We start from the raw sequence: 16347 nt of genomic DNA, 5'->3' as shown, positions 1-16347 counted from the left end.
GGTTAAGAAAGCTTATGAAAAGCTTGCTTTTATTATTTGCGACATTGAGTTCAGAAGTCAGGAGGTTATGGTCGAACGTTATAAAACTCTGGTTAGGCCACATCTGGAGTATTGTGTACAGTTCTGGTCGCCCCCACTATAGGAAGGATGTTGAGGCTCTGGAGAAGGTGCAGGAGAGCTTCACCAGGATGCTGTCTGGTCTGGTTTAAAGGGCTTGTGCTATCATGAGAGGCTGGATAAACTTGGGTTTCTTTCTTTGGAGCACCGGAGGCTGAGGGGAAACCTGATAGAGGTTTACAAGACTTTGAGAGACATAGATAGAGTGGACAGAGTGTGTCTGTTTCCCAGGGTTGAAATGTCTAATGCCAGAGGGCATGCATGGAAGGTGAGAGGGGTGGGTTCAAGGGGGATGTGTGGGGTAAGTATTTTACTCAGAGTGGTGGATGCCTGGAATGCGCTGCCTGGTATGGTGGTAGAAGCAAATACATTAAAGGCTCTTCAAAGATGTTTGGATAGGCACGTGGATGTAACGGAAATAGAGGGATATCTACGTATTTGTAGGTAGGAGGGATTAGTGTTTGGGTGGTTTTGGTTTGCTTTTTAGCTGGTTTGGCACAACATCGTGTTCATGTGCTGTACGCTTCTATGTTCTATGTGATTACTGTTCTGCTGATCCCCACATCAATTCCTAATCATCAAACCCAATTACATCTGTAGAAAAAGCTGAATTCTGCATTTTGAAGTTTTCGTCCGTAATTTGTGGAGTTTCTACTTGTTGGGAAATTGGGCCAAGCACTCTCTGGTGTCAATCACTCTGACTGATCGTATTTATCCTTTGAATTTCCCCACCTGATCAACATGCATGACCATTTTGAATTATTTAGCAGAAGAAATTGGGTCAAAAGAGCTTGTTATTATGTAATTGGCGTAACAAGAGGCAGAGTTGATCATGCTGAAATTAATGAATGATATCTATCAATCTATCTAAAAATAATCCTCCCTTCTGGCCCTTCGAGCCTCACGGCCCAGCAATCCCCAATTTAACCCTAGCCTAATCATTGGACGATTCATAAATGAACAATTAACCTACCACTTGGTACATCTTTGGACTGTGGGAGGAAGCCAGAGCACCCAGAGGAAACCCACATGGTCACGCAGAGAATGTACAATCTCCGTACAGGCAGCAGCAGGAACTGAACCTGGGTCACTGGTACTGTAAAGCGTTGTGCTAACCACTATGCTAGCATGCCACCTGACATGTGAACGAAAGTGACTATACCCCACCCTCCAATATAGAATAGGGTCCTTGTATTCATAAAGATCCTCCTATGATTTTTTTCCTTAGAAAGAAATCATTCCAGACGGGCCTTTGTAAAGATTGAAGTGTCTGTGAGCTGGCAATTATAGTTCACAGACTTCAATCTGCGGATACAGCAGCTGCTACTTTTTGGTGGAGGCTCTAAGTCACCTTCAACCAAGGGTAGTGCTGTATGGTTGGGTGTTCCTCACTTACTATTATCCATCCCTTACCCTCACCTCAGTTTACAAGTTGGAAAGTAGTTCTTAGATTTTAAAGCTACAGTGGAATTGGGGTGGACTGGAGGTTGGAATGTGACAAAAGAGTTAACATCCCATTCGTTGGCAGAGAAAAAAAGAAAATTTGTTCTTCTTTGGTCATCCAGTCTGGCTTTGTGGAGGGAGGCTATGACCAGCATTAGCTGAATCAGTCATTCCTGGCTCCATGCCACTTCCAGCTGAGACCATCTGTGTCCTTGTTAAAGGACACTGGTAACTTCTTGGGCCCCACAACCTAAATAACTACAAAATCAAAAAAATTGCAGATGCTAGATATCTGAAGTAATAACAGAATGCTAGAAACACTCAGCAGGTCAAGCATAATACGTGGAAAAAGAAACTGCCAATATTTCAATGTAAAGTGTCTTAGTTGGAACAAATACAGCTTGAGTTTTGATATTCAGTTGGAACGCAGCTCAAACTGTGACACTTCTGTACATGGAAAGAAAACAGCATTTTGACTTTTCTTTCATCTTTGTGCAGTTCATTTGGAGCAAAAACTTGACGAGAGACAAAAGCAGTACTCAATAGAAGCTGACACCTACCTTCCGCGCATTCTGGCGTGCCAAGTAATTGGTTTCTTGCAGCAAAGGGGAAACACTCTGTCTTCAACACTACGAGCAAGATATGGGCTATTTGGTAAGCCAACAAGTGTCTATGGTGATGTGAAGAGGCATATTTTGCAAGGTGAACATTAAAAGCAGTTTGGACTATATTGCTCATTTTGGTAAATGAGTGATCTTTACCTGGATCTATTCTTTGCCATCATTGCCCATCCTGAACAGTTCAGATCCACAATAGAACTCAGTTTCATGATGAGTGCATTGATACTTTGTCCTTGCGTTATATTTCAGATACTTTGTTAGGACTTGTTCTACAGTATAATGTCAACTTTACCCCATTTTACCACTGCCGTTATAATCTCATTCTTGGAGACTGCTCTGTGTGTGGGTGCAAGGTATAATCTTGTTATTGAAGAAGGGATTGATAGTTTGTAATAACAATATTTTATTTTAAGGTTTGCCTAGCAAAATGCCAAAGCTTGAACCAGGGCTAAAGATGAGCTACTATCAGAACAAGATGGCATAGGTGGAAGCTATTTCTGTGCTGACCCTTTTGAAGAAGTATCCAGTTAGACCATGCCTCCTCCTCTTTCTCCCAGTGCTACAATATTCATCTAATCCCCCTCTTAAAGTTGCTGTTGAATCTACTACCCTCAGTGTACTGCCAATTAACTTAAATGTGTGAATTTTGCTGATAAACCCACTGGTCATTGGATGTATTTCTGATGATGCTGTGTTTCAAGTGCAAGATTCTCTCAGGCAGACTACTGACACATAAGGTAAACTAATATGAATAAAGAACCACCAATTGAGTGAAGGGCTGATCAATTTGACTCGGAAGCTGTCTTGTGCTAAGGTTGTTCTGTAGCACACTGATAACAGCTTCAATCATATCCTCATCACGGCAGGTCTTGGTGACACTCAAGGGGCTAGCTCTTGCATACCATTGAACTAGCAACCCATATTCTTAGTCTGCAAGGACTCATTAGGGACACTGGACCAGGAGGGTTCCATTTTCCTTCAGGATGTGAGGCCATCAGGGGAATGTTGCCATAGTGGTTGGGAGTCTAGATCAGAATCCTCATCCTGAGATTGGAGGAATGATACGGTTTGATGGACATCTGATGCTATAATTCACTCAGATGCCTAGTGGAATTTTTCTAAAGTAGTGTAAAATTACTCCAAACTATGGTTTCACTCCATCAAAGCTATATTTGTTCCTAAATCTTTCTCTTTATTTACTCTATCAGGACCATAATTTTGAAATAAAACCTCCCTTCAACATTTTGTGTTCTAAGGAGGACAAAATCAATCTGTTGATATTCTCCACCTGGTTGGAGTCTTTCTTCACCATTTCTGTTTTGGTAGTTTTTCTCTGCAACAACTTAAATTTTGGTTCCCGTGAACCTTAATCAGTTTCAAAAGATGATTTACCACAACTTGCTTGCTGTTTTTCTCCCTGTGTCTATTTTAGAGGCATTTTCTTTCTAATGATCTTCACATCACGCATGATTCTGTCACAACATGTTTACTTGATCTCTCCCTTTCTAAGTGTGGTTTAAACTCATACCACTTATTTTAAATTGCATATCCTTATTCTTCCAGAGAAAATTAACTATTCACGTTTCTCTGCGTGACAGCTGCTGCATTTCTGCTCATTTCATTTGACTTAATGTGTGTTCCTGAAATGGTTTTTATGACCTAGTTTTGAGAACATTGCAAACTTAATCATTATGTCCCATCAAGCCTTTGATCCTATAGCCAATATTTTATACTTCTATAATCTGGATAGACAGCTTTAAGTCTCTACTTTCTGCTTTCTGTCCATTAGTCAATTTTGTTGTGACATGGGCACTGTGCTCTTAATCTATTGGGCTTTGTTGACAGAATTATTACATTTTTGTCTATTACATCAAATAGTCTATTCATAGAGTCATAGAGCACTGCTGTACAGAAACAGGCCCTTTGACCCATCTAATCCATGCCAAACTGTTACTCAGAGAGTACGTAGCACAACTGGCAGGTGTGTTTACAGACATTTTTAATCTCTCGCTCTCCCAGTGTAGAGTGCCCTCCTGCTTCAAAACATCCACCATTGTTCCTGTACCTAAGAAGACCAAGGTAATAGGTCTGAATGACTGGCGTTCTATTGCACTCACCTCAATAATAAGGAAGTGTTTTGAGAGGCTGGTCAAGGACTACATCTGCAGCATACTGCCACACACACTGGACCCCCTACAATTCACCTAGTGACACACCGATCAACAAATGACACGATCGCCACAGCTCTAACATTGTCCTTACACATCTGGAGAAGAGGGATGCTTATGCAATAATGCTGTCCTTGGACTACAGTTCAGCATTCAACACCAGTATTCCCATCAGGCTCAACAAAAAGCTCAGAGATCTTGGCCCTCACCCCGCCTTGTGTAGCTGGATCCTGGACTTCCTGTCAGATTGCCGGCACATGGTAAGAGTGGGTTCCCACACCTCTGACCCTCAACACGGGTGCCCCTCAGTGCTGTGTCCTAAGTCCCCTCCTTTACTCTCAGTATATCCATGACTGTGTCACCATCCACAGCTCTAATCTGCTAATTAAATTTGCTGACGACACTACACCGATTGACATAATCTCAAATAATAATGAGGCAGCCTACAATAGGAATGGAGACAGACTAACCCCTATTGACATCAATGGATCTGTGGGTTGAGAGGACGAACAGCTTTAAGTTCCTCAGCATAAACATCACCGAGGATCTCACGTGGTCTATACGTACTGGCTGTGTGGTGAAAAAGGTACAACAGTGCCTCTTTCACCTCAGGCGGATGAAGAAGTTTGGTATGGACCCCCAAATCCTAAGAACTTCCTACAGGGGCACAATTGAGAGCATCCTGACTGGCTGCATCACTGGCTGGTATGGGAACTACTTCTCTCAATCGCAGGACTCTGCAGAGAGTGGTGTGGACAGCCCAGTGTATCTGTAGATGTGAATTTCCCATGAGTCAGGTCATTTACAAAGACAGGTGTATAAAAAGGGCCCAAAGAATCATTGGGGACCCAAGTCATCCCAACTACAAACTGTTCCCGCTGCTCCAATCCGGGAAATGGTGCAGCAGCTTAAAAGCCAGGACCAACAGGTTCTGGGACAACTTCTTCCACCAGGCCATCAGACTGATTAATTCATGCTGACACAATTGTATTTCAATGTTACATTGACTGTCCTGTTGTACATACTATTTATTATAAATTACTGTACTGTAAATTGCACATTTAGATGAGGACGTAATGTAAAGATTTTTACTCCTCATATATATATGTGAAGGATGTAAGTAACAAAGTCAATTCAATTCAATTCTGCCTAGTTCCATCAACATGTACCTGGACCAAAACCCTCCATACCTGTTCCGCCTATGTACTTATCCAAACTTCTCGTGAAATCAAACCCATATCCTGTACTCCCTCTGGCAGCTCATTCCATACTCTAATCGCCCTTAGAGAAAAGAAATTCCTCCTCAGGTTCTCCTTAAATATTTCACTTTTCACCCTCAATCCATGACTTCTAGTTCTAGTCTCATCCAACCTCAGTAGAAAAAGTCTGCTTATATTTAACTCATCTATACCTCTCATAATTTTGTACGCTCTAGTCCTAACCTATTCATTCTTTCCCTATAACTTGGGTCTTCAAATTCTAGCAACAACCTTGTAAATTTTCTCTGTACTTTTTCAATCTTACTGACATCTTTCCTGTAGGTAGGTGAACACAATACTTCAGACTTGGCCTCACCGGTGTCTTACACATCTTCAACATAACATCCCATCTCCTGTACTCAGTACTTTGATTTATGAAGGCCAATGTGCCAAAAGTTATCTTTTCAACCCTATCAACCTGTGGTGCCATTTTCAAGGAATTATGAATCTGTTTTCCCAGATCCTTCTGTGCTACTACGCTCCTCTGTGCCCTATTGCTTACCATGCAAGCCCTACCCTGATTTGTCCTTTCAAACTGCATCACCTCACACTTGTCTGCATTAAATTCCATCTGCTATTTTTGACCCCATTTTGCCAGCCAGTCTAGATCCCGCTTCCAGCTTTGATAGCCATTCTCACTGTCTGCTATGCTCCCAATCTTGGTGTCATCTGCAAATTTACTGATCCAGTTTACAACATTATTATCCAGATCATTAAGCTATAACTGAGAAATAACAATGGACCCAGCACAGATCCCTGCAGGATCACACTAGTCACAGGCCTCCAATCGGAGAGGGAACCATCTACTATAATTCCCTGTCTTCCCCCAAAGCTAATGTTTAATCCATTTTGCTACCTCATCCTGAATGCCAAGCAATTGAACCTTCTTGACCAACACACAATGTAGGACTATGTAATAGGCCTTGCTAAAGTCTGTGCAGACAACGTCTATATTTCAGGTAACTTCCTCAAAAAACTCTATATGATTGATTAGACATCACCTACAAAGCCGTGTTGACCATCCCTAATCAATCCCTGTCAGTCCAAATACTTACATATCCAGTCCCATAGAATACCTTCCAATAACTTACCTATTACTGATGTCAGGCTCACTGGCCGGTAATTTACCAGCTTTTACTTAGATCAATGGAAGAACATTAGCAATCCTCCCATCCTCAGCACCTCACCTATGGCTAAGAACATTTTAACTATCTCTGCTAGGGTCACTACAATTTCTACACTAACATCACACAATGTCCAAGGGAACACCTTGTCGGCCCTCCTCTGTAATCTGTATATAGTCCATGACTTCATGCAGTTTTGTCTCACTTCTTTAGACTCTGTGTCCATCACCCTCGTAAATGCAGTGCAAAAACCCCTCTAAGATCTCCCACATCTCTTTCGGCTCCATGCATAGATGACCACTCTGACCTTCAAGAGGACTAATTTTGTCCCTTGGAATCCTTTTGCTCTTAATATATATGTAGAAGATCTTTGGGGTACTCCTTCGCCTTTTCTTCTGGAGCAACATCATGCTTGCACTCAAGCACCTCGTTCTGCCATTTTGCTTGTATCTGCTATACACCTCTTCCTTGTTAAACAGGACTCAATCTCTTGAAAACCAAGGCTCCCTAAACCTGTTATCCTTGCCTCGTATTCTGACAGGATTATATAAACTCTGTACCCTCAAAATTTCACTTTTGAAGGCATCCAACTTATGAAGCATACCTTTGCCAGAAAACAACCTGTGCCAATCCACATTTGCCAGATCCTTTGTTACCATCAAAACTAGCCTTCCTCCAATGTAAAATCTAAACACGAGGACCAGACCTTTCCTTCTTCATAATTATCTTCAAAATAATACATTTTGATCACTTGATGCAAAGTGTTACCCTACATAGACTTGTATCACCTGCCGTTTTATACCCTACTACATACCATATCAACTGCATTTTAAGACCATAAGGTATAAAAGCAGAATCAGGCCATTCAACACATCAAGTCTGCACCACCATTCCATCATGGCTGATTAATTTTCTCTTTCAAACCCATTTTTCAGCCTCCTACCCATAACCTTTGACACCCTGACTAATCAGGAATGTGTCAACTTCCGCTTTAAATATACACAATATCTTTGCCTCCATAGGTGTCAGTGGCAATAACTTCCACAGATTGACTACCCTCAGGCTAAAGAAATTCCTGCTCATTTCTGCTGTAAGTGGACGTCCCTCGATCATGAGACTCTGCCCTTTGGTCCTAGACTACCCCGCGATAGGAGACATCCTCTCCACATCCACTCTATCTAGGCCTTTCAGTATTCAATAGGTTTCAATGAGATCCCTCCTCATTCTCCTGAACTCAAGAGAACAAGTCTGGAGCCATGAAGCATTCCTCATATATTAACCCTTTCATTCCCAGAATCATTCTCGTGTACCTCCTCTGGACCCTCTCCAATGCTGGCACAATTTTTCTGAGATAGGGGGCCAAAAATTGCTCACAGTGCTGCAAGTCCGCTCTGACCAATGCCTTATGGAGCCTCAGCATTACATCCTTGCTTTTATATTCTAGTCCTCTTGAAATGGATGCTAACAGTGCATTTGCCACCTTTACCACCAATTCAACCTGCAAGTTAACCTTTAGGGAATCCTGCACAAGGACTCCCAATTCCCTTTGCGCCTCCGATCTTTGAATTTTCTCCCCATTTATATAATAGTCTATGCCTTTATTCCTTCAACCAAAACACATGGCCGTACACTTCACTGCTCTATATCCCATCTGTCACTTCTTATTGCATGTGATATGAACAGTGGTGGCATTACTGATAGAAGAGGGGGTTTGTCTTGAACTACAGAATGATCTTGATTAGCTGACAATGGCAGACCAATGGCGGGTGGAATTTAATGCCAGTAAGATTGAGTTTATTTATGTTGGGGCTGGGGGTCTAATAAGGGTAGTTCATGCACCATATATGGTTGGGCCCGCAGTAGTATTGAAAAGACAATCATCTCAATGCTCAAATGTCAAAATTCTCGAAGAATGCATCAAAAGTAGACAAGGTGGTGAAGAAGACGTGGGATGCTTGTCCTCATTAGTCAGGGCAGAGAAGAAGGGACGTCTTGATAAAACTTTAAAGCATTAATTGGGTCACAGTGGGAATATTGTGTGTAGTTCTGGTCCCAACAGTATTGAAAGGATGTGATTACACTGGAGAGGGTTCAGAAGAGATCTATCATGATGTTGCCTAGGATGAAATATTTCAGTTGTGGAGAGAGATTTGGTGGGTTTCTTCTCCTTGGAGCAGTGGAGGCTGAGGAGATGTACTTGACAGAAGTGTATCAAATTATGAGAGGCATAAATCGAGCAGATAATAAGAAACTTTTCCCTAAGGAAGAGATGTGTAGAACCAGAGGGTATTGGTTTAAGGTGATAAGTAGGAGTTTTAATGGGGATCCAAAGATGAAGTTGTTCACTCAGGGAGTGGTTACGATTTGGAATGCCACAACAAAATTAGTCAAACCTAATTTACTTTTAATGAATCATGTTAGTTTTATTTATTAACTAATTTATTTTTTCCAGTTTCCATTTAATTTTGAATAGGTTATTGTCTGTAAAAGCTGCCCATCATGGCCCTTAGACTGACTGACCCATGGTTTCTGGTTTTATATCTTGCTCTTCTAACACATTTAATTCTTCTGGTCTGTCACACCACCCCAAGAGGTGCTGAATGAGTGTAGGCTATTTCCTTTGAATTGAATGATTTTTCTGCTGTGAGTTCTGGAAAAACTTTAAGTTCTTCCTCTGCCCATGTTTTAATCTGATCCAGTTTTTCTTCTGCTTCCTCCTATGTGGGTCTCAAATAATGCAAACTGCCTCAACTTCACCTCAGCCTTTAGTAACTTAGCACTGAGGCAAAGTGTGAGGCTATCAAAGCTAAGATGCAATGTTTAAGTTATTTTTCTGTGTTTCTTAGCATGAGGAGAAGGACATTACATTGGGGCCAAGCATAGCATTGCTTTACGATGAATTACGGCAGAGAAAATTACTAACTGCCTCCTGCCGTGGTTAGCTTATTTTTACTTATAACGTATTCTATAATTTAAATCAAATGTTTCTATCAAAATTTGCAACAGAGTAATCTTTGTTTTTACCTGCTCCAATGCCTGTTATTCCACATTTGTGTCCTGCCTCTCCTGAAAGCTGAGTCATGGTGAGAAAAGCTTCCAGAGATTCTGGCTTGAAACCCATACACTGACCATGAGTCAGTGCATTAATTTTAGAGGAAGGACAATGAATATCTTGAGCTGTACGCTCCCAGTCTTCATACAGACACATCTGGCAGAGGATGATGAATAGAAATAAGAAATGAGCATGTTTACTGGCCAAGTGTTCCCCTTTACAAAGCTCCAGCTGTTCAGTTACCTCAATAACAGCACCAACTTCGGACCTTCTTCGTCAGGGATTTTGACAGCATTTTATTAACCGAGCCACTAGCCCTTTGATCTTTGTTATTCTTAGCAAAGCATCATAAACTATTCGTTTAGACTGGAGACTTTATCACTTAATGATCTTGGAGGGTCTTTAAGTTTCAAAGCTGGAAAAACGTTGGCTTATTCGCAACTATAGAGCATCAAAGCTCACGGCTTGCTCAGTGATGCTGCTGCCATAAACTGAACTGAGAGCCATCGCACACTATGCTTACGCAGCTTCCAAGTTTCACTTAGTTTGCACGATTACACCAGAACGTGGCTGTTCACTCTGAGCAGTGCCCGGATGTAGGATGCCCATTTTGAATGAGCAATCAACTGGAAGCTGCAATTCCAAATGAAAAATTCTTTTGCAGGCACTCCCACTATATGATATCCCCATCAACACCACCTGCCTCCAATTCTGTGCCTAATCCCTCCTCCAGCAATCCTGGAAACTCTACCTGTGCAAGCGAACAATCAGTGGCCACCATTGCAGCCCTGTTGTTTGCAACGGCTAATAGGAAAGTCGGGATGATGTTATCAAGATGCTCGGTGCTCTGCGTGCATCTCCCCTTATTGTGGCTACAAAGTTTAGTTCTGATGTCAGCACAAATTAAGAATTTCTGTTAAAAAAGTACAAACCCTACAGCTTTAAACCAAACTCCCTAACTGAAATCCACATCCCTTTAAAGCCAGCATGTCACTTTATAATGAGATGTTGCAGGTTATTACTGCCACTTGAATTCCATTGGTCAATTTGCAAAGCTTTTACTTTATTTCCTTCCATCCTTTGACCATTGAAGAAATACAAAATCCGATAGAATAGTTAAAGAAAATATAGTGAGGGACTGCACCTTGTGTAGGTCTGTTAGTGTTGTTATCTTGTGTTCAGTAGAAAGGTGGCAATAAACTCAGAGGTTTAAAAAAAAGCTTGTTTGAATTGCAAGTCCTCTTCAAGATGTGGACACTTGTCTTATGGACAACTCACTTGGCTAAATGGCAGAATGGATTTGTTCGACAGCTGTGGGACTCCGGGCTGCTTCCAATGGGTAGGAACAAGGCATTTCTCACCCAAACCCACCCCACCAAGCCAGAACTGAGAACTCTGAGCAAACACGCTTGCTCACCCGCTGAGTCAGTGTGGATAGCTAAAATGTCAACTTCCATCTTAAGGACTGCCTGGGTTACAAGCTGTTGTCAGGAGCAGAAGCCTGTCATAACCCGGAGAGGACCTATATTCTCAACCAATCCAGTCAATTGTGAAATCTACTTTTTACATTAAATTTGCATATGTATTATTATTTCTGTCTCCCTCTAAAACAAGGTGATGCGCTGAACCTTCAGCATGAATGTAACATGGCTGAGAAAATTAAGAGAGAAGCAAGCCCTATGGAAACTTATAAACTCCAAGTGCAACATGAATTTCACTGCACTCAGATCACAGCCTATAATCATAAGGTATTCCACTTAATCTAATCTGAAAATTACAGTGAGACATCAAAGAAATGTTAGTAATGCAATTGCAGTCTGAATGTTACGGGGTAGACTTTGTTGCACAGCAAGTTATTTGACAGAATGTTCACCTCCTTTGAACAGTCAGCTAACACATTGATCAAAAAATTAGATTTTCAATTTGGAGACAAGACTGTAGACACTGGAATCTGGAGCGAAGAACTCAGCTGGTTAAGTAGCAGCCACAGGGGCAAAGGAATGGCTGAGACCCTGTTAATTTTAAGAGACACCCCATTCATTCTGCTATATAATTGCCGGATGAAGACAGAAATTTGCCTTGTGGCAGTTGGTTAGTGTAAGAGGCAAAATGAGTTCAAGATTCGATTGGGTGCTTTGTTCTAAACTTGATCAGATTTGGCTTGTTTGGCCAGAAACCATAGAGGAAATGACAATAGCTCTACATTCCAGACTTATATATTAGCCAGAGGTTAGTGAATTTGTGGAATTTATGACCACTGGCAGCTGTGGAGGCCAGGTCATTGGGTGTATTTAAGGCAGAGCTTGATAGGTTCTTGATTGGACACAGCATTAAAGGTTACAGGGAGAAGGCTGGGGAGTGGGGCTGAGGAGGGGGAGAGAGAGGATCAGCCATGATTGAATGGCGGAACAGACTCAATGGGCCAAATGGCCTAATTCTGCTCCTATGTCTTATGGTAAGTGTGCAAATCAGCTGTTTGTGGGGATAAAAAGAAATGCCCCGTGAATTGTGAGTTCATTGCTAGTTGATTTACACCAATGCTCTTAACTTCACAAAAACTAAACGTGAACATGCATTAGCTGCAGTAAGGGCCCATTAAACATTGCTTATGACTAGTGTTCAGAGTATGAGTTCTGATTAAGGGTCCGTGAGTTTGCAGAGGTTGAAACAAGAATTCTGTTTCAATTTCTACAAACACTGCCTGATTTGTTGAATGGTTCTGTTTTTTTTTTGTTGAACTGGATAAAGCATCCCTAGTTGCTTTAAGATAACCTCCTCTCCTCTCCCTCATGTATGAGTTTTGAGTGAGACCTTGACAGCATACCAAGGACTTTGTCCTGACTGAGTGACTCAGGAAATAGTCAAATGCAGTCCGATGACACTCCTGTCCCTGACAGTCAAGTTCCAATTTAACAACCCAGACTTGAAACCAGTGGTGTGTTGGTGAACGCCTTATCGACTTGCTCCATCTGCATTTGTCCTAAAAGTTCATTTGCCCCAGCTGGAAAATTGGTCGTTCAGGTTCTACTGGTCTCCTTTAAAATTAGGGTGAGGGAATGAAGCACAAAATTGCATCAGTGAAATCGAAGTTAATTTCCCACATGGACTGAATGGCCTGTTTCTATAATATACAACATTGTTGGTTTTTGATGCACTGCCATGAACTAAGGAGTGTCTATGTACTCTGACAGCTTCACCTCCAACATGAGGAAAATGAATCACGGACTTATACACAGCTTGAGATCAACTACGGAAGACACTGGGATGAGATAAATAACAAGAAAAAGATTTTCATCACTCAGGTGTTTAAGAATGATTCCAGTCTCAGCTTAACCAATTACTTCATGGAGGTGAGTTGGTTCATAATAGCTTGAATTAAATTCTTCCAAACCAGAAACTCTGGTGAAATAATAAAATTAGAAAGTCTTTGTGGCAGAAACCAAAGCTGACTTCTAATAGATTTACATATTTTCAGTTAATCCTGACAACAGGAGCTTTCCAATGTGAGGAGCTAAATTCAAAATCTTAATGTTTTACACCAGATAGGGCATAATTCTTACATTATAATAAAGATGTTTCTTTTTATCATTCTTTCTATTTAATAGAACTAAGTGAATGTTTGCTATGTGAAATGCATGGTCAAAATATTGGGCCATTCCAATATCTATGTGCTAGCTTTGAGATTTTTTTTAATCCGGGGGAAGCAGGAATAGCAATAAAGGAACAGTATTATCACCCTATGGAATTGTTGGTAGTCTTATACTGAAATACCAGACTTTTCATTATCAAGAGAATAGTTTATGTCTGCAGAATTCACGGTTTTCATGTCATGTTGAAATGTTCCCAACGTAATCTTTCTTGCTCTAAATTACAGCTTTTTCTTCAATAATTTGAGTTAATGAATTGAGGTATCTCATTTGGGCCATCTCTCTCCCTCTCACATTGTGCCTATAAACCTTTCATTGGATTTTTCTGAATGTGACACAGATTAAGAACCACTATCCTGTAATCATAATAACTAGATGCATGCACTAGATTTTCTTAGCGTACTACAGCCAAAACTGGGGAGATTTAGGTCGGTCAGCAATATTTGGTCTGTTTCAGGAACTGAGGCTCACCGCCAAATTCTTTTCTCAGTTTCCTCATCCTTTATACATTATAGGATAGTTTATTTAATACACGTTCCCTGTGACATAGCCTCAACTAATCATTGTTTCTTGCAGTACTAAAGATCTGAGATAAATTAGCAGTCCCCCTTTCAAAGGACAGGGGGGTCTTTTTTTTTAAATCCTTTAAGCCTTACTGCAAAATAGAAACTCCTCTTCCCCTTTAAATGCTTCTGTCTATTTTGGTTGCCGTACCAAAAAAGCTCATTGTAATACTGCTAGAGTATTTCTCATTGGAATTCCATGAAGAGTCCTCTGTTCGCTAGCTGAGCATCAACCCAGAGGTGAATCAGGGTTACGGTGTAATTATTCAGTCCCAATAGAGGTTGAAATTTCAGAAATGCCACCAACTTGTCAGTAATGCAATGCATGAAATATCTTGTGAATTATCAACTGGACCAAGGAATCAATACAACTTTATAACCATTTTTGCATACAATGATTCCTTGTATGCAAGGGAATTCAATCAATATCCCAATTATGTTCACTTTTTTGCATTTTGTGCAATAGAATTATACAGCTAGGGTCTTGTGTACACAATGTGTATACACTCACGGTGCATCATTGACTTAAGGTGCTTTTGTAGGCTAAATAATTTTTAGGCGATTGGATCTTTCTAAATGAGTTACAAAATGCTGACATGATGAATATCAAGGTTTTCATTTCCTTAATTTTTTTTAACATCACAAATTATTTTCTAATTCATTATCTAGTTCACCTTGCAAATTCCAGAAAAACAAATTAATTACAAGACACAGCTACAGCATTCCCAGTTGCTGCAGGGATATGCTGAGAGCAACACAGAAGCCAAAGTATTCTACAATGACAAGATTCCATTCCAGGCAGGACTTCAGTGGAAGGATACATCAAAACCTAATCTAAAAAAGTGGGAAGGTAAGAAGATTAGAAGCTGGTACATTACAAGAAAACAGTGTTTTAAATTATTACGCAACCGAGAGGTTATGATTCGATTTGTGTTCAGAAAAAATATTCTTTTTAAGCCAAAATGAAACACAAACATTTTGCTGCAATTGTCAACAGTGAGTAATGGGATAACTGTTTTCTTCCTATGTCAAGAATTTTGTGCAAGTGTCTGGTTCTGGCAGCAATTTCAGAGCAGAATCATTGTTAATGTCATGAATGTGTGACAAATCAGATAAATGTTTGCAATAACGTGTTCAATTCCAAGAGTAAGAAGTGTGAATGGATACCTTATATGTGCTTGAACTTGAAGTTAGTTCATGACAGAGCTCTAGTTTAAACCTGAGCGAAAACAGTAGTTGTCAGCGCACCAAAAGTACAAAGAATAATAAACATTAAATATAAATGTTATCCTCAGAATCAGAATCAAAATGAATATCACTAGCATATGTTGTGAAATATGTTATTTTGTGGCAGCAGTACATTGCAATACATTTTTTTTAAACCTATAACTGACAATAAGGAGTATATCTAAAAACTAAATTAAATAAGTATAGATGAGAAAGATAGAAAGGTAGTGTACATGGTTTTACCGTCCATTCAGAAATCTGATAGCGGAAGGGAAGAATCTGATTCTGAATAGTTGAGTGTGTCTTCATACTCCTGTACCTCCTCCCTGATGGTAATAATTAGAAGAGGGCATGTCCTGGGTCTTGGGGGTCCTTAATGATGGATACTGCCTTTTATGGGGCATCGCCTCAAAAGAATGTTATCCTAAGACTTTTTGAGATTTAAAAATTTCATTACATACCACATTATCATTCAATTGAGAGTAATTGGATCTGATGTTCACTTTATGAATTCACTGAGAACAGATGAACAAATCAAGCAGTTATTTTGGCCAAGGTGTTTGCACATTTTCCTTTGAGGTGTTGATACCAGATTGGAATGTTAAAGAGCTCCCACAGAACAAACCTGGGTTGGGGTCACTGAGAATGGGAATTAGAGAGAATCTGAAGTACATTTCCATATCGCACATTTGGGGGGGGGGGGGGGGGAGGAGGTAAAGTCCAGTAAATGAATTTTATCTCCTATTTGAAATAGAGCCAAACTTAAATAGAGGCACCAATGAGATGCATAAGCCATTTATAACTGAGACCCAGTGACAAAAGGCCTGGGAAAGCAGAAACCTTAAAAATGTTGTAAAGGCTCCTCGACAGCTGGAAGGACCACGTATCTGAGAAACAGCTGAAACTAGAGCTCCGTCCAGTAAGGGAGCAGGGGAAACGGCGGTTTAGGCTTACTCAATGCAAGAGGGGAGTAGGTAGAATAGAAGGAAGGGAAACTCTGCAAAACCTCTTAGACTGGCTGATATTATTCTTATCCTTTTATTCAAAGCTGGAAAATTATTAGTAATGCCTTATCTTCTAGGCATGTACATCACTCACTGGTGTTCCCAGGATCAGCCCTTTGCTCA

The 16347-nt window shown here is 40.6% G+C and overlaps 1 protein-coding gene across 1 annotated transcript in view; it reads left to right on the top strand.

The window, feature by feature from the left end:
* LOC140735572 (uncharacterized) overlaps nucleotides 1-16347 on the top strand; it is a 288689-nt gene that overhangs the window by 143300 nt on the left and 129042 nt on the right. Inside the window, exons 25-28 of the mRNA XM_073060773.1 lie at nucleotides 2059-2214; nucleotides 11398-11531; nucleotides 12975-13133; nucleotides 14663-14843. Of these exons, the coding sequence (XP_072916874.1) occupies nucleotides 2059-2214; nucleotides 11398-11531; nucleotides 12975-13133; nucleotides 14663-14843 (630 nt within the window). The remainder of the gene's footprint in view (nucleotides 1-2058; nucleotides 2215-11397; nucleotides 11532-12974; nucleotides 13134-14662; nucleotides 14844-16347) is intronic.

This window comes from Hemitrygon akajei, chromosome 11, assembly GCF_048418815.1.
Source record: "Hemitrygon akajei chromosome 11, sHemAka1.3, whole genome shotgun sequence".
Classification (NCBI taxonomy): domain Eukaryota; kingdom Metazoa; phylum Chordata; class Chondrichthyes; order Myliobatiformes; family Dasyatidae; genus Hemitrygon; species Hemitrygon akajei.
This window is presented reverse-complemented; position numbering and strand designations above follow the sequence as displayed.